The sequence below is a fragment of the Paramisgurnus dabryanus genome, chromosome 20 (genome assembly GCF_030506205.2).
Source record: "Paramisgurnus dabryanus chromosome 20, PD_genome_1.1, whole genome shotgun sequence".
In the NCBI taxonomy this organism is placed as follows: domain Eukaryota; kingdom Metazoa; phylum Chordata; class Actinopteri; order Cypriniformes; family Cobitidae; genus Paramisgurnus; species Paramisgurnus dabryanus.
The window spans coordinates 21,689,698-21,717,450 of NC_133356.1; the positions used below are offsets into that span (position 1 = coordinate 21,689,698).

The 27,753-nt window shown below is 36.5% G+C and overlaps 1 protein-coding gene and 1 long non-coding RNA gene across 6 annotated transcripts; both read left to right on the forward strand.

Moving 5' to 3' along the window:
• The first annotated feature begins 47 nt into the window (after window positions 1-47).
• Window positions 48-20,589, forward strand: gng2 (guanine nucleotide binding protein (G protein), gamma 2). 5 transcript variants are annotated; one of them, XM_065297025.2, is made up of 4 exons: window positions 48-99; window positions 12,748-12,824; window positions 18,452-18,566; window positions 19,007-20,589. In XM_065297025.2, the coding sequence occupies exons 3-4, from the start codon at window positions 18,480-18,482 to the stop codon at window positions 19,133-19,135; spliced, it is 216 nt and encodes a 71-aa protein (XP_065153097.1). In that variant the 5' UTR covers window positions 48-99; window positions 12,748-12,824; window positions 18,452-18,479; the 3' UTR covers window positions 19,136-20,589. The 5 variants fall into 5 exon arrangements, with proteins under 5 accessions (XP_065153097.1, XP_073668903.1, XP_065153096.1 ...); XM_065297024.2 differs by lacking the exon at window positions 48-99 and adding an exon at window positions 4,292-4,472; XM_065297023.2 differs by lacking the exon at window positions 48-99 and adding an exon at window positions 4,591-4,732.
• Window positions 20,590-25,597: 5,008 nt separating this feature from the next.
• On the forward strand, window positions 25,598-27,431 carry LOC135787615 (uncharacterized). The gene is made up of 3 exons (XR_010547127.1): window positions 25,598-25,904; window positions 26,275-26,343; window positions 26,906-27,431. It is a non-coding gene; the product is annotated as an uncharacterized lncRNA (long non-coding RNA).
• The last annotated feature ends 322 nt before the right edge of the window (window positions 27,432-27,753 follow it).

The following is a 27,753-nucleotide window of genomic DNA, read 5'->3' on the forward strand; positions in this document are numbered from 1 at the left end:
TCTTGGGAAATCGAGAATTTCTCATTTGTTTTATTTGTCTTAAAGATATATTAGTCTGAGGCAGTGAAACGAGACATTGTCATGCTGCGCCATGTCCAGGTAAGTTCGAGCAAGTAAATGCATGCACCTATGCCAGTAACATTGACAATCATTTTACTTTATGCACAGATTGTGTAACTGTATCGGCTGAATTTTATTGACTGAATTTACACGGTTGTGGCCAGCAGATGTCCTCAGTGTGCAGTGTTTCCAGTGCTTCTAAATTTTGTGAAGTAATTGTTTTAGTTGATTCAAAACAAGAACAATAATTTGAGTTTAAATGGGACATTTCACAAGACTTTTTTAAGATGTCAAATAAATCTTAAGTGTCTCCAGAGTACGTATGTGAAGGTTTAGCTCAAAATAGCATGTAGATAATTTATTATAGCATGTTAAAATTGACACTTTGTAGGTGTGAGCAAAGCCATTTTTGGGTGTGTCCTTTTAAATGCAAATTAGATAATCTCTGCACCAAATGGCAGTCTTGTGGTTTTGCAGATTAAGGGGCTGTATTATCTTCTTCTGCATTTACAAAAAAAAAAAACATGGTTACTTCACTTTTAAACACAAAAACCATGGTTAATTTTTGTAAGGGTGACATTACAAGGGAAGACCAATTTCAATGACCTATTTTTTACATGCTTGAAGAGAATGGTTTACCAAAACTAAGTTACTGGTTTGTTCTTTATCTCATTTTCTAATTTGATAGAAGCAATGGGGACCCCTATATAGCCCTTAAGCATGAAAAAAGTCAGATTTTCATGATATGTCCCCTTTAACACGTTGATCAGAGTTTACAATTTACATGGAAATTTCTCAAATGAAATCCTTTTCATGTGCTACAGAAATCCTTTTGATGCCCAGTTGCACCTGATAGCCACAAGAAGGCGCCATTGGATTTTAAGGAAACCTTTTCCATTAGTCAACAATTATTTCCAGCATTTTTTTACTTGAAGACATAATATAGGGTTTAAACGCCATAAGGGTTAGTTACTGATGAAAAAATATTTCTTCAACTATATTTCAAACCTATATAAAGTTTATTACTCATTTTCTAAATGAAAAAAAAAATGACTTGAATGCAAGAATACAGAACTAATCTTTAATCCTATTCTCTCACACAAACATTTTTACGTTTTATTATTAGGAGTGTGTTTCTGAGTGTTCAAGATGTCACATACAGTATTTGTGACCAGCATCATCTTAAGGGTTTTGTTTGCGTAAGCAGTGTTTGTGGGTTGCTTTAACTGCTCAGCATCTTTAACCCTAATAACTGCTGATCCCACTTACAATTAACATTTTCAAAAATGCCACCTCTTGCTGCGCAGTCCGCCTTGTCTTCATCTTTCTGCTTATTCCGTCTTTATTCCTCGCAGCTACCCAACTGTACTGAAAATCATTCATCCACTACTGCTGTTGCCATGGCAACTAGAGGGGAAATCCATTTCATCAGCCTCTTCGTCACACTCTTCTCTTCCCTACTCTCTTTTCTCATTCTCGCCATGCCATATTTCCCTTTATCTCTCCTTACCATCTCATCATTCTTGTTTTTGTGTTATTAACTGTCAGAGGGCAGGGAGACAACTAAGGACATGACTTCATCAATAAACATAACTCAGTTACATTATAATGACATCAAATATAAACAGTATCATCATTTTTACAATAAGTTTTCCAAACTAAAACACTGTTCTTGTTCTGATTCCCCAATTATATCTTTGTGCCACGTGCTGTGAGGATAATTAGCCGAAAAAGAATTAGGACATTGAAAAAATGAGATATTTAGCTTAAAGTTCAATCATATGCAATGAAAATATATTGAGACTGTTTGGAAAAGAGCAGCTTGGGCATTCTATTAGTTATTGCTTCCAAAGTCTTTATGTGGGGGTCACGCCACTAGGCGGCCGGCCATGTTTGCAACGTCTCCGGGCAGTTATTTTAGTCATGCAGCTATCTGCTCGAATGGGGAAAGACAGACATTGCTAAAATTGCGTGCTAAAATCACGCTTAAACAAAATATTTCTGATCAACAATTAAACTTGGCATCAACTCTACCTTTACTTTTGTTTCTTAAGCTCAAATTGTGCTACAAAAGAGGGCTACTGCGCATGCAGACAGGTTGGCTAGCGCCTCAAGCAACTTCCTCCCCCAGAGGATTGTGAGTGTTTATCGATAGATGATTGGTTCTTTTAACTGGAAGGCGGGACTTTGGTCATCAGAGGGGCCATATTAAGTGCTGCATTTCCCCCATTTATAGTAACAACAGTGCTTTTTTTGTTATATCCAATATCTGTGTTGCGCCTTGTGTTTATGCAACATTTAAAGGTGCCACTGAATAAAAAAAATATTTACCTGTACATGCAAGCTCTGTACATGCTCATGACATATCATGAGCCTCAAATGCGTTTGTTTCCTAATTTTTATGTAAACCTCTTGCACGCAAAAGACCATTGGAAAACAGGCCAATATCAAAACACCACAGACTGTGACTTTAATAACATTAATTTACACATTACATTAATTACAATGTTGTTACAATGAAAAAAACACGTTAGCGCTTTATGCTAATTTATGCTATATGCTAACGTTTAGGCTAAATATCTACTATTGACAGTACAGTTACGTTTTGCAGGTCGATACTATATAAAACACAAACTTACCACTCAAAAACGTCCATTAACAATCTCCAAACAACTGATTATTCCCCAAATTCTGTATCTTTGTCTGATACAGGCCCAAACATAAAGTCTGTTACACACACACAGAGCTACTCAAAAGAGCTGCTTCAAGAAACAGCCAATCAGAGCATTGCTCAACATTATTATTCATGATCCTTTCAAATAGGGCAAAAATAGACTATTTCATCTAAAAGCAAATCCTAGGGTTGTAAATGGACATGTAAAACTGTTTCTGGATATTTTTCGCACTTAATAAAGCTACATACCTTCTATGTAGATATCAGAGAACAATTTACCATATTATTTCAATGCATTCTTTGGCACCTAATACAGTAATACAGATTTGAGTTTTATTTTTTTAGTGAACTATCCTTTTAAAGGCGGGGTGCATGATCTCTGAAAGCCAATGTTGACAATTCAAATCACCTAAACAAGCACACCCCTACCCCAATAGAATCTGGACCTTCTTTTGATAGACCCGCCCCACACATACGCAACCCAGGCAACGATGTCGGTTAGAAGACACGCCCCTTACTGCTGACTGGCTACATGTGTGTTTTGGTAGTCGGCACGACTCCCTTTTCCAAAGTGTTTTTCAAAAATCATGCACCCCGCCTTTAAGAGTACGTACGATTGTATTGTAGATAAAAACTGGATTCTGAACCAAGTGAGGCATGCTATTTGTTTAACTAATGTTTTGGCTCTATTTGACCAATAGGAAAGTTTGAACAACTGATCTGGTAAAAAGACAAACAAAATATTATAGTATTTTATAGTATAAATGATTAAACAACTTATGTAGAAATCAGCGTGATAGTGCCTGCACTGACAACCTCATGGTAATCCCACAGGGCAGTGGTACAGGCCAGCAGCTATTGAAGACAGCAGATGGCCTCAAATTAGTATTGAAAATGTGCACATGCACCCATACACATATTCACTTTCTTTCTCTGCCACCCATCACAAACTCTAAATATTCATTTGTTATTACAGTGATCACAGCCTTTGTGGTGATGTTAACGGATGTGCGCATTAATGTAATTATGTTTTAGTGAGCGATCACAAGGGTTATGCGTGTGAGATGATTTCATTTGTACACATAATTAATCTCTCTAATCAGATCACTGATATATTAATTCCATTATATACTCTAAATCAGTTTGACCGAACAAAAACAGTGCTACACTTGCTATACATCCTTCTATCCAAGGGCTGGTTTGTGTTAGCGCAGCTAGTGGACCACCACATGCTGTTCACCAACCAACAGAACGGATGAATGATGGACTTTTCACCAGCTGTGTCTTGTAATAGATGCTTGTTTAGTAAACATCATTATTTTTTAGGTTAACAGCGCCCTATTGTACGTTTGTGTTTGTTGGGCTTGTAGGGTTGCCAGTTGGAATTCCTCTTTTAATCTTCTGTTTCTAATATTGTGATGCTGAAGATTAATCTTTTGTGTGTTTGTGTGTCTGAAAGGGATGGTTTCTCTCTTTCTTTTATACACAAACACACACACGCACACATGCTTTGGGGGAGGGTCCGATGTGAATATTTATCTGTGTTCCTTGTCGACTCTGTGCAAGAACCTCTGCGAAGAGCTGCACAAACGGCACACGCACGCACCAAAGTAAACAGACTGGAAAGCAGAAATTACCCACTGCACGCACATAAACGACACAGGACGTCCAATAGATTCACATCCAAAGACTAACAGTGCCTGCTGGGATTGCTATGGTCTGACTGGAGTAGCAGCAGGTAAATAAGCGTGCATTCTTCAATTAAACAATGTGTTTGTGAGTGTCTGGGAAAGAGGGGAAGTGGGTTTCAGCTGGCTTCCTGAGCGAATCTACTAGTGGATGGGCGGAGCCAAAGTGAAGCTGTCAGCTGGGGTAGTGTAGCAGGCAGCGAGTGTGTGTTTGTGTGTGTGTGGGGGTGCCAGAGTGTCAGCACAGGGAGTGTATGTGTGCTACAATTACCTACTGCTCTTGGCCATTGAAGATAACTACACAGAAGAGGTAAGTAAGAAAATCTTTCCATTAGTCAAAAACACCAGACTGAGGTTTGTGTGACAGGGAGATGTAAAGGAAAAGAGGTGAAGATTTTTCAGTAGGGCAGGCAAGTCTGTTATAGCTGTTTACAAAAAAAAAATCTGTTTATGAAATAAAACCAAAAGGACTTCTGTAGTGTGTGTGTGTGTTGGTGTATGCGTGTGTTGTGTTTTCCTAGAGTACACCTGCTCTAGATTATTATAATATGCGTGTGGTGTTTTCACAATAATATGTAGATGGGTGTGTTTGTTCTATCTGACCAGTCTTGCATGGACGCATGGCTTGTTCAGCACCGTTGCATTTGTGTCAGTCTAAATAAAGGTTATTTTGCTATAGGGTGGAATATATTTGCTTATGAATTTCTACTTTATCTTACTGGGGAAAATTAGGTATAATTGTTTATGCAATGCAATGGTTTATAATGTAGAATAGTGCAGACATGGATTTTATGTTTAGGTGTATGTATATATGTGCCCAAGAAGTAGAGAGGATGTGTTGAGGGTAATGCTGATGGAGATGGGGGATGAAAGTGGAGGAGAGCATGGGGGAGGGGACAGAGAAGATGCTGGAGAAAAAGAAGGAGAGAAGTGATGGAGAGACGGCCGAGAGGGGGTTGAATATTTAAGAGGAATCCCCCAGGAGTCCCCAGAGTATTTTGATGACTGTAGACCAGTGTTCATTCTTGCAGAAGCTACCCTTTTGAACAGTTTGGCATGCCAAGCTCTGCTAGGTTAAGTGAAACTGCTAAATATACTATATGGTTACAAAATATTAACCAGGGCTTACTACAGTAACCATAGTTTACCCATTGGTTTTGTACTAATGGTTTTACAAATGGTAAGCAATACGGCAAAAAAAAAAAAAAAAAACATTGTTGCTGCACTTACAAATACGGAAAAAGGAAAGGAAAACTAGTTCTTGAAATGTAATTTGCTGTTGTGTAACACTGACAGTAAATAATAAAAAAATGGTGCCAAGATGTCACTGGGGCGGTACCCTTAAAAAGGCCCTTATACATGGTCAGAACCATAACATGTGGGTAGGACAAGACCCACCCACTTTTTTAAGACCATTGATATTGGAGCTACTCACTTTTACCGTCTTAAATCCGCACATATGCCTGTTGACTTACGTAGTCAGTGATATCCATTCCACTTGAGGAATGCCCTGGCCGGCCTAATACATTAAACTCTGTTTTAGCTACAGCCTTGACTTCCACACTGCTGCCGCCTCAAATCCAATTTACTTAGCTTGTTCAAAGTCCATAAGTGTTTTCACTATTTTCGCACCCTGCATTCCCGTGACACAGGAAAGCTAAACAAAGCATTTAGGCCAGGGGTAGGCAGCCAACGTCGGCCGATGTCCTGCAGAGTTTAGCTTCAGCTCTAATTAAGCACACCTGAACAAGCTAATGAAAGGTCTAAAGCAGGGGTCTCCAACGTGGCCAAAGCACATTCTATTCATAGTCTCAATTTTAATATTTATTTAATACATATTTTTATATTATCTTGGCTTGGTTTACGTATGTTAACATTTTAAACAATACTAAAACATATTAACAGGTAAAATAAAATCAACAAGTAAAACAAAAAAGTTGAGAAGACTGTATCAAAAAGTAGCCCTCCAGATGTTTTGTGGTAGCCTTTGCTCCCAAAAAGGTTGGAGACCCCTGGTCTGAAGAGTCACATGAGAAGGATTTATCAGGGTTCAAGTTATGGTTTTATCAGGGTAGGAGCTAACATCTGCAGGACATTGGCATTCCAGGACCGATGTTGCCTAAACCTGTTTTAGACTATAAAAGCAGTTGTTTTAAAGAGCACCTATTGTCCGATTGACGTTTTTACATTTCCTTTGGTGTGTAGGTGTGTATTAGTACATGTTAACGATATGCAAAAGGTACAAACCCCAAAGTACTACAACAAACACACAGATTGTAGGCAACAGTTTACTTCCTAGGATTGGTGATGTAGACAAGTCTGACATTATCATAATTCCTCCTGCTTGAACTCACAGCCTGTAAGTTAACTCCTGTTAGCATTGCATGGTGAGTGAATCTTTCAAACATGGTAAGGAGCGTCACATTTCTGGCTGACGTCAGAGGTATTCAGGCCAATAACAATGTACAGATTAGCTGGCCAATCAGGGACACAGAGCTTTCAAATTTGTGTGTTTCAGGAAGAGAGTTTTTTTTAGCAGGTAGATCTTGTCGGCTTTATCATTTTAAAAGTAGATCACACAAAAAAGTCTGGACACCCCTGATGTACAGTACAGGTATGTGGAAAATAATGTGTTTTAACCATAAACCACGCAAACACATTGTATTATACCAAATACACAAAATAATATTGTTTTTAGCAATGAAATAGGTGCACTTTAATTAAGGCCAGGATACAAGAAAAAGGCGTCAGTAAGTTTAACACATTTTTTTTTACATTTATCATTTTAATCAGTACTTTAATCATTTTTATCAGTTTCTAACTCAGTGTAACAAGCAAACTTTCGCTGTAAAACTTAATTTTCTTAAAGAAAATAGCTAAAAGCCCATCACAAGTATATCATAAAGTACACACTGTATGGGATAACTGTACACTGAAAAAATGATTCATTCAATTTACTCCATTTTTTTAAGGTAAGTGGTTGCAATCAATTTATTTAAAGGTGCAGTGTGTAAATTTTAGCGGCATCCAGTGGTGAGGTTGCAAATTGCAACCAAAGGCTCAGTCCACTGCTCATCCCTCGTTTTGAAACGCATAGAGAAGCTATGGTACCCGCCCCTTGAAAAACATGTAATTGACGGAGACAACTTATTAAAAAAGGTTTGTCCGTTAAGGGCTTCTGTAGAAACATGGCGGCACAAAATGGCGACTTCCACATAAGGAGACCCTCTGTGTATGTATATAAAAACGTCTCATTCTAAGGTAATAAAAACATAACAGTACATTATAAAAAGGTCTTTATACACCCCTGATAATATAGTTTAGTATCTTATTTTGCATTTCTGTCAAGAGATCCTTCTAAAAATTACACACTGCACCTTTAAGCTACATTTAAACAAAAAAGATTAGTAAAGTAAAATAAGAAATAATTTAATTTAAAAAATAAATTTATTGTAAACACTTACCTTAAAATATTGAGTAAATTGAATGAATCATTTTTTTTTCAGTGTGTTTATAATATTATCTGTGTGTTAATGTGCAATTTCTAGAGGAGTAAAATTACTATTTTTGGCTACAGTTTTTTTTGCAAGAGAAAGAATAGAGGGGGTGGGTGGTGGTGAAGCTCTTGAATATATGAACAATATAAAAGCAGCCATAGCACACATTATACAGTACACTGTTCAGAGTGGGTGGATCTGGTGGTCTGGCTGGTGTATGTGTGCATGTGCGTGCGGTGTGTGTGTATAAGTAAAAACAGCTGTGAAAGACAAAGATCTTTGTTAGGGGCAAAACTACATTTCTTCCATTTATGTTTTTCACTCTTCAATCCTTTTACCCTCTATCACAAGAAAAAGAGTGAGAGAGAGTAAGAGACAGAGAGAGACAAAGAGACAGAAAGAGAGCGTCTTCCCATGAAGGAGAAAATGACTTCATGCTCTGTTTGTAGACTTCGACTCAGCCACTCGGACCAATACTTACACCAGACATCTTTTCTCATCCTTATTTTACTCTACAGCTGTTCTTAAACATTACCACCATGTTAAGTTTTTTATAAATGGGTGCCAGTGTGCGTGGCATGCGGACATGGGCAAAGGTAAAAAAGGGTATATACGTTTGTTGCAAGGAAATATATTTTTTTATATAGCAGGGTTAGTCTGCACTAATTATAATTAGCTTATATATGGGTGGTTTGCAAGTTAGATAAATTTAGATATATTAGGAGCATATAGTGGTTGCTAGTTATAGTTTGGTAAATGTTCTCCCCAGACAAAACTTTTTTGACACCTTGAGGGATATCCTAATGATTCTTGTATTAAATAAATATTTGTTCTATTCTCAAAATGAAAAAATTATGGTTAATATCTTCAATCAATCCTAAAACACAAAGTTATTATTTATCAAAGTGACACAGCACAGGCTTGCATTCAATAAAGACATACTAAGTAAGAAGTGTGTGTATGTGTGCTGGTTTGGCTATTTGCGAGGGACAACTTTAAAAAAAAAACATTAATGTGGTGTTTGCTAACAAAAGCTGAATACATTGTCAACATGTTTTGTGAGGGTTAGATTAAGGGAACTGAAAATATCAAAAGCCTCATTTAAAAAAACAAAACAATGGAAGTCTATGAGATGTTCTTACTAGTACAGTAAAAAAAACCTGTGTGTGCGTGATAGATCTCAGTGTATGACTCTGGAGGAAGTAGAGAATACAGGCCCGGATGTTTGGAATATTGTTAACTCTCTGAAACCTTGGGTGTTGCTCTTGGCTAAGTGGCAGAATATGCAGGAAGTCATTTTAACCCACCGTGCAGTATATGCAAACATGCTCCTGTTTCATTAAAAACCACACTTCTTCATGCTCAGACCGCATATTATTTGCATCCCTTATTTCTATCCAATACTATTTAGATACATAAAGTTTTATACGCGCTAATATAATTCAGAGGAAAAAGCAGATGTTTGCGAGTATTATATAATAGGTAGGCTATTGCAAATATTTATATATATATATATATATATATATATATATAAAAGGTGCTGGATTTGTTGACTGTTACTTCTATGTGTCGGACAGTAAAAAATGGTTTGGAGTGTACAGATTTGGTGTATTGTAACCAGAAAAGCATTCTTACTCTCTTTGTACTATCTGGGACATCTGGATGGATAAATTATTAAACCAGCTCGTGTTTGTTGAGGCCTGGTGACATAAACAAACATACAAAGTGAAAGCTTTAGAAATATTACATCATTTTGTGTCAAGTTAATATTAGTGCTATTCCTTTTTAGAAGTATAACACTGTTATATGTACATTCTGTAAGATGGTAATTTGTTTGCATAAATGCATTTATGGTTTTCACAGAGAGTTAAAGTGAGCTCAGCAAATTTGAGTATTGTTTCCCCTTCAATGTCTTTAATGCTATACACAGAAGCCACCTCCATTAAAGGCGAAGTGTGGCTTCAAAAAGAACTACCAAAGATAAATGACTCCAAATCGAGGTCTGTTTTAAACACCATTTCTCAAAAAACATTTCGGGTGTTGCTTGTGGCAGAAGAATTACACACTTCCCCATTAGCATAAGAAAGATCCAGTATCACAATTGTTTCATACTATTTGCTTGACTGTATTACAACAGGAATTAATTAGGAAAAAAGTATGCATTCTCATGTGTTTACACCAGCTGCCAGTAAGTTTGTGGCTTTGTCCTGTGGTGGACATCTATGTTGTTTTGTCAACAGGAAGCAAGTTTGTGTTACCTTCAAAAAAATCACTTCTTGAACCACTGAAACAAAGTGTACAACTCTAGCATCACTAAATGGAAACTAATTCATACTGAATAAGAAGGCTTATTAAAAACAGCAGCAGATGCACTGGCCAACAACGTTCGAGCGCACTTTATGTGACAAGCCAAGCCCCGTTCATGTAGCATACAACAGCGCAGCCCCTATATAGTGCAGTAGCATATAGTTATTTAATAATGCTTAAGTATACTTTAAAGTTAAAATTTATTTCCCTATATCATCAGCTAGTAACACAATATGTTACTTCTCTCTCTTAGGGAACTGATGTTATGGTGACTAACCAGAGACGTTTTCTTCATAGAGATTTACAGAAGCAGAATGTTTCAGTTTCATGTGGTGGACCCTAATGTGGTTTATATGTTCTGGTCTACACTGAGATATGGCGAGATTAAATGTTGCTGGAACATTGTGTGTGGAAGTGATTCACGATAGTGGAATTCCCTGCTTCTGCAGAGCGGTTCTAGCACAGTAATTGGCCCATTTATCACATTGACAGAGATAGACAGAAGATAGGGAACGAAGGTGGGCCGCAATTATACGAAGGCAGAGAAAAGGTTCTCTGTATTCCATAATTTATATTCCAAGGTATTGGACAGAAATACTGAAGAAAGTCTGAAAGTGCCACTCTTGTGAACATAATGTATCGTGCAGATATTGTACTTTGGGCATACTGCGTAGGAAATACACTGTATATCTTCACATTCTTTATAATGTCTGTCGAAATATGATTACAATGTTGGTGGACACTCATGCTTTGCACTCACTTACTGTATAGGGTGTAGCTACAAATAAAGGTTTGATTTGATATTACTCAGAAGAATGTGTTAACATCACACTTGTGCCAGAACTTTTGTTGCTTTTGTTTTGATAACGCAGGCTGGACTTTTGTATAGGGACATAAGATAAACGTTAGCCAGGTCTGGAATTTCTCTAACTGCAAACAGTGTGGGAAAGGTGTGACATTCTAAACCCCTGCCACCACACACACACACGCACAAACACGCACGCATGCAAGCACGCACGCACGCACGCACGCACGCACACACACACACACACACACACACACATTCTGGTTTCCATGTTTTGTGGGTACCAGGACATGAAATTAACACCCGACCACGCGCCAAATGCGGGTGGATTTTGCAATTGGCGGGTAACACTGTCAATCTACCAGCCACATTGGCGGGTAGCCAATGCGAATCAGTGATGCGCGGGTTATTGTATGAACAACCCACTCCCGACCGACATTTTCAACGCGCCCGCAATTGTTCAAAATAGTTTTTAAACTCGAACGACTGACCGCGGCCCGAATATCATTAAAATATTTTTGAATGACTCGTAACCGGCACCCGCTCATTTCTTATCAACCTGCGCATATCACCGGTGCAAATTGAATTCATTGAGAGGATGCGACTGCTGTTTCGCAACGTTCATGCGATTGGAAAGAAGATGAGGCACTTCTCTGACTACGTTTGGATGTGCGAGTAAGTAAACTCTTGGTGAGATGGGATGAGAATGCAATGCTGACATAGACTACAGTACAATCACAGTTGCACAGATGTGTAGTGCTGCTGTGACGGATCAGAACTCTTGATGTGTAAACTTTAGAGAGAGTTGCGCTACTATACCTTATACTGTAGTACATTAACATACATTTTGCGAATAGAGTAATGAAAAACAACGTATGTTCGGCGTTTATGTGCGCAGTTTGTGCCCCCTCCGTCTCTGTATGCGTGCGCAGGTTTTAGGCCACTCAATAGGGCACATCGAGAGACGCATTCCTAAAAGCAAGCGTACATAAAATCTTTCTGTTCTTGACAGGGCACATATAAACAAAATGATTTCAATAGTATTCTTTTTCTAATAAAACATTTCTTTATGTCTTAAGTGTATGTATAGAGAGTCAAAAACCAGTCTGTGCTGGTCTTAAAGAGACAGTAACCTCAATTAACCTACTTAAGTCTGTGTCATTAATGTTAATCAAACAACCTAAGACAAAGAGAAATTCACTTTTGTAGCTTTAAAAATATATATATATTTAATTCATACAATAAAGACAGTGTTATCATTCACTATTCAGGCAAAAAAAAAAAACTGGCTGGTAAAAAGTCTCTGTGGCAGGTGAATTTCTAAATCCACCTGCCACAGTGGCTGGTGGTCAAAAAAGTTAACTTCAGGCCCTGGGTACATTCCATAGACGTAATGCATTTTATACTGTACAAACTGTATAATCTGTTCCCCTAACCTACCCCAGTCCCTAACCCCAACCATCACAGAAAACTTTCTGATACTTAGATTTTCAATAAACATCATTCTGTTTGATTTATAAGCTTGTTTCCTCATGGGGACCTCAAAATGTCCCCACGAGGTCACAAATTTACTGGTATTCCTATCTTTGTGAGGACAATTGGTCACCACAAAATGATAATTACCAGGTACACAAATATATATTTCAAAAGGTTAGAGCTGCAACTGGGATATAGAACATATGGACTCTAACTGGATGACTTTTTTTCTAAACACAGGCTCAAGACTCTGGAGTTTAACTCATTTTTGAACAGACCAACAAAACAGACAGAAGACATAAAGAGTCAAAAAAAAGGTAAGAATTACATTGAAAAGATTAAAGAAACATTATGTAAGATTTTTGCATTAAAATATAATAAAATAGCACAATGTTTTTTTTTCAATTATCCCACATTTCCATTGTATTCGAATCCAGAGAATCCAACAGGACTCACAAATCGTGTTGTACAAGTCGTACAATGAAGTAATGAAATAAAGTTTTATAAACTTTACGTTATAATGTAAGCAAACAGGCTGGCTTAATAAAACAACAGCAGAGTAACATGCAAGACACTATGTGGCAGTTTCCCGGACAGGAATTAGACTAATCCTTGACTAAAATAAATGTAAGAGCTGTCCAAACTGAAAACAACTTGCACTGACATATCTTTTAATACATCAGTGCCCTTTGTTTTGCTTTAAAATTCACACAAGTTATGTTTTTAGTAAGACATGTTTGTTAAAACTAGTTATATTACCCGATTAAACTAAGGCCTAGTTCTGGCTTAAGCTAATCCCTGTCCAGGAAACCACCCCTAAAACTACTACACAAAAAAAAAAAAAGATTTGCTGGTTCAGCTTGAAAAAATAAGTTTCCTGGTTGCCTATTTTTTTTTAGTTAATTCAACTTAAAAATATTAGTCAACTAAAAAGAGTTATAGTTAACTAACATTTTTAAGTTGGATTAACTCAAAATTTAAAGAGCACTTACTGTACTATCCGTTTCACGGTTTTACACATACTTTAGTGTGTAAGTGTGTTAGTATGTTATATGCAAAGGTACGAATCCCAAAGTAAACGATGATGCGAGTTATCCTCTCCAACTTAAATAGATTTTCTTGGATTACAACAAACACACGGATTGTAGGCAACAGTTCATTATCATTATTATAATTCTGCCCACTTCTGACTCACAGCCTGTAAGTAGCCTATGTTTTCATATTTAACTCATATTTAACTCTTTCTCTGCCATAGACATGCCAAGTTATCTCGTCAATTAAGAGAAAATGCTTCCCTCCCAACGACGCTTCCCTGATGAGTTTATACGGCGCTCTTACTTACTTTATAAAACACTGAAGCAACAACTAATTTAAAAACAGTAAAAACTCAGTTAAACCTAGGTGTTTTCAGCAATAAAAAATTGTCTCTTGTATCCCCAGAATGTGTCTGTAAAGTTTCAGCTCAAAATACACCACAGATCTTTCATGATATGATGTTGAACATGGCCATTTGTTTCTTTACATGCAAAGAAAGCTTCTGTTGCCCTCCCCGTACGCAAAGCAGGGGGTAGAGCGCTTACACATGCTTTGGACTACATCAAAACATGTGTCTCTGGCAGAAGGTTGAACTCATAAGTCTGTGAGAGGTTATGGTTGGGGCGTAATCAATGTGACATCACATTGATAAGGGATCCCAAACAGCCTGTTTTGCGTGACTGTTGCGGTTAAAATTAGATTTCACAAAGAAGAATAGATAGATTTGTATAAAAACAGGATGTTTCTACACACACTGGTGACTCATTTTCGCCTAGAAACACATTTAAAAAGGCATTTTTTTAGGTTAAGGGGGCTTTAATGTTTTGATCATCAATCTGAATCTGATCTCTTAACAAAAGTCATTTACAAATATTTAATTATCTCAGCTTTTTGCTCAACATTTTGTATTTTTTGAAGAAACTTACGCATATTTAAGAGGTTACACAATTAAAGGGGACAGAGAATGAAAAACCATTTTTACCTTGTCTTTGTTGAATAATGGTAGTCTACCTGCATTCACAAACATACAAAAAGTGCTAAACATGCTAAACATCTCAGTCTCATAGAAATTCCTCTTTTAGAAATGTCAGCCAGAAAACAGCCCAATCTGAAAAACTGATGCTTATGACATCACAGGCATCTAACTGCCCCTCCACTTTAAAATAATTGGCTACATTTTTTGAGTGGCAGCAAAGTCAGCCAATCAGAAATGAGATTGCAAGTTAAGCCAGTAGGGGGAGCCAAATAGGTGCAAAACCACTTGTTTAAAATCCCCCACCCTAATAGAGCTATCTGAGAGAGGTTTTTAGGAAGCTTCTAAGGCATTACAGACCTAAACAAATTTTTTTTTGTCTACATGTCACATCACAGAACAGGATAAATACCCCGTTTAATCATTATATGTCACCTTTAATAACAACATAATCACTGCGCTTTTCAGAATAAAGAGCTTTGTACAAAATCAATGCGTTTTAGGGAGGCAGGGCATAAAGTAGCAACAATAATGTATGGTATGGTACCGCACAAACACATTGTATTACACCATACAGAAAATATGTATGTTTTTTATGTAATATGTGCTCTTTATGGTAACTAGGTAACTTACAGTCTAAAAATGTCTGGGTTATTTTTGACCCAAAATGGGTAAATATTAGACAGAACACATGCTGGGTTAAATATTACCCAATGTTGTGTTGTTGTTATGCAATAGGGTATAATAACCCAGCAGTTGGGTTAAAACAACACAGGGTCAATTTTAACCCAGTGGTGTGTTCTGTCCAATATTTACCCATTATGGGTCAAAAATAACCCAGCCATTTTTAGGGTGTACTTTATTATGTTCAACCAACTTTTGTTTACAGTGTTCTACTTCTGCATGTTGAGCTGTGCAGATTAACTGGCGTATGACATTCAAGTGTCAAGAGAATGACACAACAGTCAGTACTGCTTTCAAATTACTCATTCAAACCTTTGATGTCATACGCCTGATTTGTGATCTGCAGCAGAGGTGAACTCCCATCATTTTATGCTCCTCCACAGCATCATCAATCTAAGACAGTGTTGTTGTTTTGCAACCTTGAGCAGATTACATATTGTGCCTTTAAAGAATCCTTGCAATCAAAATTTGAGTTGCATGGCTTCTTTTGTGTGCTAGTGTACTCAGTGTCACTTTTGGCATGTACCCATGTAAAATGGAAATGAACAGACCAAAACATTTTGATGACTCATCCTGCACTGTACAGATATTTGTCCAATCAAATGCTCTAAAATAAAAATAAATGCAAATGACGCAAATCATGACTGCACTATAGCCAGAAACAAACACACACATTCAGATGCTGCTGTATGCTGGACTTTTCCCTTGACTCATTACTAGTGCCAAAATGTAATGCATTAGTAAGCACAAATGAGTAATAGTTTAATCAGACATGCTCACAGCTTTTAGCCTATCAGAAACCTGCACTGATAATGTGGGTGTTTGAGCCATTAATGGGTTGATCAATATCAATATACATTTTCACACATTTTTCATCTTAAAACTTTTATAACATTCTTTATACTGTAAGGCTAAGGCCATTACACACTTTTTCTCCGGAGGTAAGCTCTTCCCCCAGGGGAAATTATACATTTTGATTATTCTTGTTGTGTTACATTGAAACAGTCTGTTCAAACGCCCCCTGCCATTGCACTGCCGCTTCCCTGCTACCCTTTAGTAGAAACGTGGCAGAGTTGGGTAAATGGCACACATATGGCCCTCTCTCTGGGGCTACAGATGAAACGAGAGTACCCCTGTTTCTCCTCAATCATATACACAACTCTTCAGTGGCATAGAAACTACTGTGTAACTTAAAAAGAGGAGGAAGCACAATTATAATCAGCCTAGTTCCTGTATACCAATGTGATGTTATGCCTTTCAGTAGACTCAGTTTCTTCACATTGGCTTTAAATGATACACATGTCTAAATGTTATTATGATAGTAACACCCCTGTGCTGATATTGAAGGACATTTTGTTCAAACTCAAGTGAATGTTTAAGAAGTCACAAATATTTAACAAAATGACATCGGCTGACTGCATAGTCGTGATCAATGCAAGCCCACCACACACAAAAACACACCAAGGTAACTGATGTTCCCTGCATTTACTCTTCAGCTACAAAGTTATGGTTGGATTGAGACCACTGCACAGTGCATATAGCCAATGTGAAGGCTAAAGTTAAAGGGTTAACTGGAGATGTCTCTGGCATATCTCTGAGCCTCTAGCACATCACGTTCCTCATGCATTTTGTATGTCAGTTGTTACCCACCCTTCAATTTACTGGCACGTTTATTTTGTCCTATACAAGGAATGTCCTCCTCATCTAGCTCTCTGAACCCCTATCGTTTTGAGCTCCATAAGAAATATAGTGTTGCAATAATGACTCATATTATACATCATAGACTGTCCTGTCTGCTGTTAAGTCTCTTTAGGACTTATTTACTGAAGCAGACATCCTCTGAACTTTTCATACGAATGGGGTCCCTAGTTTAAAGCTGCCCCATCCTTGATTTTAAGAGTTGAACATTTCATTGCTGTCATACCAATCTGTATCTCAGTTGCCTAGCAACTGTGGTCCATTGCAAAGATGCCTGGGATGGTCACTGGGTTTAATAAAACAGTCAGATTAATAGGGCCTAAGGATGTTGCCGTTCTAAGAAGAAAATTGTACTGTACTGGTTAAATGCAGTCTGGATTACATGAATATTTTTTATAGATAAATGTGTCATACAGACATTTTGGTGAATACATTAACAAGAGCTTTCTATTCACTTGTTTATACCATGTCACATTGTAAAATCCTAATGTAATAATGTCAGGAAATATCATTGGAGATAATATAATAAGGCTTCGGACATAATCCATAAATGTTTAGTCAAGATACTGACTACATTTGTAATCATTATTGGTTTATAAAAGGCCTTGATGACAAGTTAAAGTATCCTCTCAATTCAACCAGAATATTAAATCACTATAACAATGTAAAGGTTTGTATTGTTTACTAGTAACAGAAAAGTGCAAAATGTAAAACACCACACCATTATTATTCCTCTTGTTTAAGGATTTGGGGTCTCTTCGCTCTTTCAGCATCCTATAGGGTCTGTTGGGCTGGATTGGGCTCATAACCTAGACTGGGTTAGTTTAGAATGAGGTCACTGTGACAGCTGATAGTCTAGCATCCCCTGCTGTTTATTCTCAGCAGCATGCTTTTATGTTTAACCCCGCTGCAGGAGGGCCGACTGAGATTAAAAACTGCAATACACCAAAGACCTTTGAGCTCACAGTCAGGACAGGTGTGTCACAGTGTGTTATCAATACCCATATGGCAGAGCCACATATAATGAAAGAAAGTTACACTATATTACAAAGGACATCTTACATTTAATATTAAGATTTAATCTTCAGCATTGTATAAGAAATTTAAGCTTTTTGCTGAATTTATCGAAAGTCATATGGGCAATTCCATGCAAATGTCAACCTTATTATAAAAAGTAAAGTTTTATCCAAAGTTTTTAACCATACTGAACTTTCAGATGTCAATGTTTAAATAACCATGCAAACTCTTTGTAAAATTAAAAAACAAAAATTCAATTATTTTCTGTAAATTTCAAAATGGTCATGTCAATAACAGGAAAAGGCACATCCATAATGTTGTTTCTTCCTCATAAATGTGCATTGTCACATGTAATATCCCTCATTTAAATGAGAAAACTCATAAATATACAGATTTTTTTCTGATGTCTGGGCTCTATAATTTAGGAAAATATAAACAGATGGTTGGTAATAAATGCTCTGTGAATTTATATTTCAAGTTTTGCCTGCAAATGTCACATCCATAACGCTGGAACTGCTATTTACCTTTGTGTTTCAGAGCAAATAAAGTCTAAATCTGCAGCCTCATGGCCACCAACAACACCGCTAGCATTGCCCAGGCTCGCAAACTGGTGGAGCAGCTCAAAATGGAGGCCAATATAGACAGAATAAAGGTATAAACATAACTAATAACTAAATACTCCATTGCAAATACATGACACTGTTAATTTAAGTTAAAGGTGGGGTGCACAATCTCTGAAAGCCAATGTTGACATTTGAAATCATCTAAAGAAACACGCCCCTACCCCAATAGAATCTGGACCTTCTTTTGATAGACCCACCCCACACATATGCAACTCAGGCAACGATGTAGACACGCCCTTAATGCTGATTGGCTACAGGTGTGTTTTGGTGCTCCGCCCGACTCGTGCACCCCGCCTTTAATTCAACCTACTGCTTTAGGTTTTGGTTTGTGAAGTTGACATAATTTATAAAATCAAGTTTTTTTAACTTAATTTTTTAAGTTAAAGTAGCATAAAATGCATATTTTTGTGTATGTTGTTGTTTTATGACTGTGTATGTGACTGTATGTGTTTGCACGCTTCCACATCAGGTCTCAAAAGCAGCAGCAGATCTGACATCATATTGTGAAGCTCATGCTAAAGAAGATCCACTGCTGTCTCCTGTGCCTGCATCTGAGAATCCATTCAGAGAGAAAAAGTTCTTCTGTGCCATCCTGTAACCGGTGCTGCCCAGCCATGGACTCACCTGCTCCCTCTGGGATAAACTCGTGGACATAAAACATGTTGATCTTTTACAAGGGTTGAAGAAGTGCAGAGGAGAACCTTTAAATTCTCCCGGTTCTCTATGAGCCCTGATTGTGCCACTGGCTCCACCGTGTGGCATTGAGTTTCAAAGTTCAACATGGTCACAAGAATCTGTTGAAATTGAGGAGGGAGAGCAGCAAAGAAGTGACTGTCATTGTAGCAGATCAGCCAGGATGTGTTGTGAAATTATTAAAGTATTCAAAGGTTTTTGTGGTTCTGATAAGATATTCAAATAATTTGCTTTTTATTGAATTTTAGTGGGGTGTGATCGATAATCTGATCACCCATCTTAAAAACACGTTGATAATTAAAGTGATTGTGTTTTTATTTTATTTTATTTTTAACGATTGCTTTATTTTTCAGATACAATTGCTGTAGGATTACAATTTAGGTAGCCGTCTGTAGCCATTTGTGGGTACAGGAAAACCTTTTTTATTTAAAGAATGATAGTTTAGTGAACTTTTATAATAAATGAAGCATAGAAAAATATTCTATACTAAATTCTGATTGTGCAGCTTATTGTTTTCTTTTGTTTTTAAAAGCATAATTCAATTTATACTCTTTGTACAAAAAATGTTAGCTAGTTTAACCGTGCTGTGCTATATGCTTCAAATATTTGTGGTGATATCAATAATAACTGCATGAAGTCTGACAATGTGTGTCTTTTTCTTTCAAACTGAAAGATTAATGGAAAACATGTAGGGGCAATTTCCCAGACAGGTTTTTGAGTAATCCAAGAATAAGCAGTTTTAACAATTATAGCTTACAAAAAACATTACTGGTGTGCATCCTAAGACAAAACAATTGGTAACACTTTACTTGAAGGGGTGTTCAAGACATAACACCTTTATAATCATGACGTGACATGTGTCATGAACATAAAGAAGATTTTTCAAGTTGTTATGATGTATTGGTTATTGTCAAGTTGTCATAACAAAGATATATCAAACAAAGTCATATTTGCATTAAAAATTACATCATTGAAAAAATGACACTTAATGACAGTTGTCATAAATGTGCATAAAATCTCCTTCATGTTCATGATTCATGTCATGACATGTCAAGTGTAATGTTATGATTATGAAGGTGTCATGTCAGTCTTATGAACACCCCTTCAAGTAAAGTGTTACCAAACAATGGCACTGATAGCCTATATGTTAAGATATGTCAGGGTAAGATGTTTTTAAATTAAGACAGTTCAAACATGCATTTTAGCCTGGGAATAGGATAAGCCCTATAGTGTTCAGTAAGTAATGTTTTATGTTATGTAATCCGATAGACCTTTGTATTGGACTTACACTGACACCTACAGGTGTAGACGCAATATTTAACATCTTATGAATTAAAACAAGGCTGTGTAAGCATTCAATATATTGTCTATTTTCACAACAACAATGCACAACAACGTTTTCACCTGGAAACTATTTAAAAACAGCATATTTTCAATGTTGTGCTAGCTGAATGATCGACACAAACACTGTAAAAAATGTGTTGTTTCAGTTTAGGCTGAGTTCATTCAACTTAAAAATATTAGTTAATACAGAAAAGTTGAGTCAACTAATATTTATAAATTATAGGCTATTACATCAAAATTTTAAGGCAGCACCAACACTTACTTCTTTAAGTTGCAACAAATAAATGTCACAGTGAAGGTACACAATCTATGGCGTTTGATGACACTTGACCATGCGTCAATATGTTGACGCGGAGGGTATACCTTTCGCGTCATTTTTTGACGAACTGGGGACTTCAATACTATTACGTCCGTTGCATTCTCTTTCCTATTTTATTACCATTTTCGCGTCGGTTTAGGGTTAGATTTGCATAATGACATCCCTACCCAAACCTAACTCTAACCCCAACGCCAGGTGACAACTGTTTAATTTCGCGTACCTAACTCTAACCCCAACGCCAGGTGACAACTGTTTAATTTCGCGTACACTGTTTAATTTTGCGTAATCTAACCCTAAACCGACGCGAAAATGGTAAGAAAATAGGAAAGAGAATGCAACGGACGTAATAGTATTGAAGTCCCCGTCAAAAAAATGACGCGAAAGGTATACCCTCCGCGTCAATATATTGACGCATGGTCAAGTGTCGTCAAATATTGACGCCAGTGTTCGAATTGAAGGGGGTCTGGGGGGGTCCCGGACCTCCTATAAGCCTTAAGGGACCCCCATTAAAGCACAAAAATATAAATTAGGGGGGTCCCCTGGTTTTTATTAAAATTAAAATACTGCATAAATTTAAAATCCTCATTTTGCGTGTCACAAAGCGATACTATCCATTATTTGTCCCAATTTCGCAATAAAATAATTCAAATGACTTCTGTCCGAAATAAAGAAACTCGCAAGTGCACCTCATGCTGTTTTCTGGAGGAATTGACAGACGAGATCTATCTGCGTGTGGAGTATTTTTTACCTCAGTTGCGGTAAGAATCTTTAGTAATCTTTAGGTTTAAGGGTTTTTTAAAAAATCTTCTCAAACAATTATTTCATAACAGTGGCAAAGCTATCCACTCAGACTGACTGGTCAACCCAGTCACACAAAATATTTTATTAGGAAAGCAGAAGAAATCACGCTTAAATGATAATAAATGATAGTCTCTTTAATACTTAGCCTATCGCTCAACTACGCATCTTTCAGAAATAAATAATTATTTGTAGAAAGTATCTTTTGCATGTGTTTTTTTAAACCTTGGAAAAATGTAACATGCAGGGCCGAAGTAGGACTCATTTTCAGCCCTGGAGTTTCATGTCTTAGACCGGCCCACTTTAGTTCACCACTGACTATATTAAAATAATATAATTAAATCCTCAGTGCACTATTCTTTGCAGCCTTGCAATTAATATATTTTCCAAAAATATTGTTTCCAATTCAATGCAAATAGTCTAAAAACAGTTATGATTTTGCCATAATCATGCAGCCCTACCATAAGGTATTTTAATATTATTCAATTAAACTTATTCAAAAACTGCTGAAAAGGATCAAATGTTTTCCCCTAAATATATTTTCCCCTAGCGTTTGCATGAAATAGATGAAGAATAACTATTAATAGATTAATCATTGTTACATATATAACTTACCGGTAGATTTTTACCTTTTTTTACATTAATATTTACCTTTTATCAAGGTATCAAGTTGCGCTCAAGTTTATTTTAAATCTAAACGTGCAGCAAGTGCACTCAAATAGACGCGTCTAAAACAAAACTCGTGTTCACAGGCGACCGCTTTGAAAAGCAGAAAGCGGCGGCGCGTCATGCGTTGTCCATGCGTTTTAAATGAATATGGACCCTAATTATGATTATGAACGCAAGAATTACTTCGTGGTCGGAAGTTGGGGCACAATCAACTAGGTCATAAAGCGGTGGGGACGTATACCACCCGAAAATTACGCGAATGGGGCTGCTGTGAGTGCTGGGGACAGCAACCTTCAACCTGGTGGCATGATAACTATCTTTAAAATTATGTATCTTTAAAAAGATTAATTATATGTAATTTATACAGTGAAGAAGACAGTGTTATTATTCATTTGATTCTATTTATGTACCTAAATACTACTGTTAGATCTTGCTTTATTTGTAACTTTGTTCTTTTCTATTTTTATATGCTCATAATTTCCAGTTTTGCTGATCCGAAAATTATTCAATCTATGACTCAAAAAACGCAATGTAATCATCCATTTTTAACCACTACTATATAGTAAAATTATGTAATTTAAGAATGCGTCCACCCCATTTCACCCCTATTCTGTTTAAAAGTTCTGCCCTTGCCAGTGTTTCACACTAATTTGAGGGGTAAACTTTTTTTTAGAGTTTGAGTTAAGGGTAATTTGGGGTTTCTTTGATTAAAACCAGGATCAGATGATTGTTGATCAAGGACGATCACATCTTACGTTGTGAAATCACAGCGACCCTATAATGAGGGGGGTGGAGCTTGGCCGGGGGTGGGGCTTAGCTAGGGGACCCCCCATAAGCTTTGACATAATTCGAACACTGATTGACGCCATGGGGTGAGACTGTGTTACTGCAGCATACCCTAATTTCTTGCACATATGGGCGTTTCCTGGACAGGGTTTAGATTAAATCAGCACTAGGCATTAGTTTTATTTTAACATATAGGTAGTTTTTAGAAAAAACTTTACTGGTGTGCAAAATAATGGCACTGATACATTTTAAGATATGTCAGATATGTCAGTGCAAGCCGTTTTCAGCTAGGACAGCTCAAACAAGGATTTTAGTCTTGGATTAGACTTTAGCCCGTCCGGGAATCCGCCCCATAATTATTTAACCTAAAACAATACACTACAGTAAATACAAATAAACATAATGTCTCTAATGTCTGACCATGTCTGTGAAATCCAGAATAAAGTCTCATAATTATGAAATTTTATTTTAATCACTGATATTACATTGATTTCAATCTTTCAAATGATCTTACACATTTTCTATATATTATTTAGTATGGTTTTATGTAGAATACAGTAAATCACTAAAATGACTTTGGATGGATTTTAAATGTGTCATATTCGAACAAGTTAACAAAAGCAAGAGGATTCCAGTTTTTAAACATGCTTTTTTACTCCTCTCCACACTACATCACTCAGATATTGCCTATTTATTGCCTTACATATGGTCAGCTGTTCAATTAGTGAAATGGTGACTCAGACTCTGACCCAGACACAAACACAAACACATGCACAATGACACCAACATATGCCTCATTCTAGAAAATGGCAGACTCATCACACGTCAGCTTTGTGCAAATGCATCTGTGTGTGATGTATTGCCATGGAGACTGGACTTATGACAATCTGGTAATGTGTGAATCATTGTAACAGAAGAAGGACCTGTGATACCTTCTCACATCCATTCTACATAAACTGGATCAAATGTCCTTAATGCTTTTCCAAAATGACGAAAAATTACACTTACATAGAGGTTTTACCCCTATGGGGAAGGGAGGTTAAGGTTTTTAAGCTTGCCTTTGTAAATGTGTATATTTTTCTGTCCTTATTTACTTCCTTATATCACGTATGTTGTGTTCTGTGTGAAATCTAAACGAAGTTCCTCCTTTATTTGATCAACTAACATTAATTAGTTCTGGTTTTGATTTTTATCTATGACGTAAAACTTTCTCCTCAGGACAGCAGGTGGCAGTATAGTATCACATATAGTCTCTTTCATTTATTCAACGCAGGCCATTTATAATTTTATGCTAATGAAAGTAATCATGTTGTACGTGTAGTGTTAATGAAAACAAATATTCTGAAGTGGTTATGTATATGAAACATCAAAAGAGGTGAAAATATAATTACTGAAATTTATACCTTAGATTTTAGTCTTTTTAGAATTTGTAGGCCTTTGGGTGTTTGCAGTAGGTCCCTTCAGAAAAATACAATTTCATGTTATGGATATTAAAATAAAATACATTTACAGAAATACACACAGATAATCTTTTTAACGTTTTTGAAGCTATGGTTATACCATTGATTTCTTTTGGTTTGATTAAAAAATTTATTTTACTATTAATAGATTATTTATGTGATTTAGTGTGATAAATTTATCTGTACACTCTTAAAAGTAAAAGGGTACTTAAAAGGTTCTTCACAGTGATGTCATCAAAGAACCATTTTTGGTTCCTCAAAGAACCTTTCAGTCAAAGGGTCTTTAAAGAACCATTTATATTTTACCTTTTTATAAAAATAACATTTTATTGAACAAAAAGGTTAAAGGTTCTTTGTGGAACCATTCAGCCAAAATGGTTCTTATATGGCATTGTGAGAACCTTTATTTTGTACGAATCCTGACTGCATCTGTTCCCTGTCACTGCTTTAGCTTTTTACATTCTGCCTGAACTGCTTCTTTGGATAGTCATAAATGTTTCATGGCAGCAAAAATAGGCTTAAAAGAGTTCATTTTTGAAGTATGGATTTAGAAAGATGTTCATGAGTAAAGAAATGTTTGAATGACTGTCAAAAATCAGTTTTCTATGATATATAGTTATATTATAATTATTTTTTTCAAAATCAAAAGCTTTTTTACGTAAAAAGTTGGGTAAATAAGTCTCATTAATTTCATTCTGATTGGTGGATGTCAAGATTATTTGAAAGAACAAGAGGACAAATGCACAGGTGAAGCAATGAATGCACTTCTATGGAGCAAAGAGATTTGTGAAATTTTATGTAAATTCTCAAGGAAAAAACTAAAAATATATAAATGGAGAAGACATTATTATAATTACCAAATGTATCTTGTTTTTTTTTACTTTTTGTGGAAAAGAGTTTTCACTTCTATGGCAAAATGGATCTACACTTGATATGAGATTTCATTGAACACACAGCAGACACCACACATTTCATGTAAAGCTATGCTCGCTCTAGGACCCGGTGACTCTTCTTCCGTCTTTTGGCTACTTGATGCTCTCAGTGCTCTCGTCTGTGTGGACTTCATACAAACAGATGACCAGCACAGTATACAGGCGGTGTCTCTAGATACGTCGGATCGTGTCACAATAAATAATCACAAAGGAAAACATATCACAAGTATCTGTACTCTGAACGTGCTCATCCATGTGTTTGCGCGCCGCATGCGGGATTCTGTGAACATCACGCATGAGACAACGCTGGAAGGGCGGGAACTTTATAAAGCTACTTTATCTCAAAGAAGCTTAACTTTAACAGAGGTAATATTAATTTTTTAGTTTTTTTGTTTTTGAGAGCTTTTTAAAAAAAACAAAACCCTGCGTAAGTAAAATATCCCAACCAGACTTAGCCTAACTGTTACTCAAGAAGTTTTGTAGATTATTTTTGTTAAGTTTGGACAGACTTAATTTTTTTAAAGTTCAACTCCGAAATCTGGTTGCAATCTGTGAATCATTTCCATATTTTGAAACTTTTGAAACAGACTCGCAGTGTCTGTGGCTCCAGCGCATTTGGCTCTCTTGCGCGTTTTGGAGATGCTCTTGCGCGCTTTCAAACGCAAAACTATCAAAATTAAATGCGTTTTTGTCTTACTTCATCCCTGTATAATTCTCAGAGTGACTTCTTTGTCAGGATTAGCTCAACAATGAACCAGCATGGATTTCTTATCTACCTTTCTGTTATGGCTTTTTGGCGAACACGGTAAGCAAACAACGATTTATTTGCGTGTAAAATGTGTGTGTTAGTCTTTCTTACAATTGTCTGTTAAACATTGCCTCATGTAATGCGTTCTTCGTGACATATTTCTGTCATTCAAATGTGTACGTGAGAAGCTTATATGGATGATGATGATACTGTGTTACATTTAACAACCAGTCCTATAATTTAACATCAATTATAAACCATACGTTTACTGTATTAAACTTCTGCTGTGGATGGTTATGGTTATGTATAGTAGTACAATGTATGTAGTGAGAAATATACTGTTATAAATAAGGCTTAAAAATGACTAAAACCAGCTAATTACCTGCGAGTAAACAGTGTTGTGTTTCTATTCTTTTAAGATAAAGTCTCAGGTGTTTTGATATAGCTGCCATATCAGAATGTTGGTGCTTTTGCCAGATATTAGTCCCTTCATTACTCCTCTAGGACGAAAAGCATTATGCCGATCAGAGCCATGCTTTCTTTGAATGTAACTCAGTGTATGTATTATATAGTATGAACACAGCTTACAGAATTTTGATACCAAATGTGTCTTGCACAGTTCTGGTGTAGAGGTGTCAGGCTCAGATGCCTTTAAAAACAACATTACGCTCTTCACTCGGATTTTGGACCGACTGCTTGATGGCTATGACAACAGGTTGAGACCTGGTCTCGGAGGTAAGAGTACAGAGCTGACACCAGTTTTCAGACTAAACCTTGTGATTATTGGGGAATATTAGCCTAACTTGTGAGTCATTATTGCCCTGCACAGCCTCATTTAACATCCTAATTTCCTGAAGTCGTTACATTCATATACTCATATACACTTACAAAATTACAATCAGAGTACAGAGGAAAATTACAATCTTAGTGATTTTCATAAAAATACTTTCGTATAACAGATGAAATCCCATAAATTAGCCCTTGGTTAAAAACAGGAAGAAGTTTTAATTGCATTCAGGTGAATGTATGCATAAAAACATATAAACGTTACCAAAATGTTACTAATGTACCAAATTGCCATAATCAGAAGCATCTATCAAGCGGTTTGCATGTTTGCGTTTGCATCTCTGACCAAAGTTTCCCATTGCTAAATTAAAGGAATACACCACCGTTTTTCAATATTTTACTTTGTTCTTGCCTCAACTTAGACAAATTAATACATACTTAGGTTTTTCAATGCGTGCACTTAATCTTTGTACAGCGCGTAGTGAATGTGTTAGCATTTAGCCTAGCCCCATTTATTCCTTAGGATCCAAACAGGGACGAATTTAGAAGCCACTAAACACTTCCATGTTTTTCTTATTTAAAGATTGTTACATTAGTAGTTACAGAAGTAAGTATGGTGGCACAAAATAAACATGGCGATTTTTTAAGGGGATAAAAAATGAGAACTATATTGTATGGCGA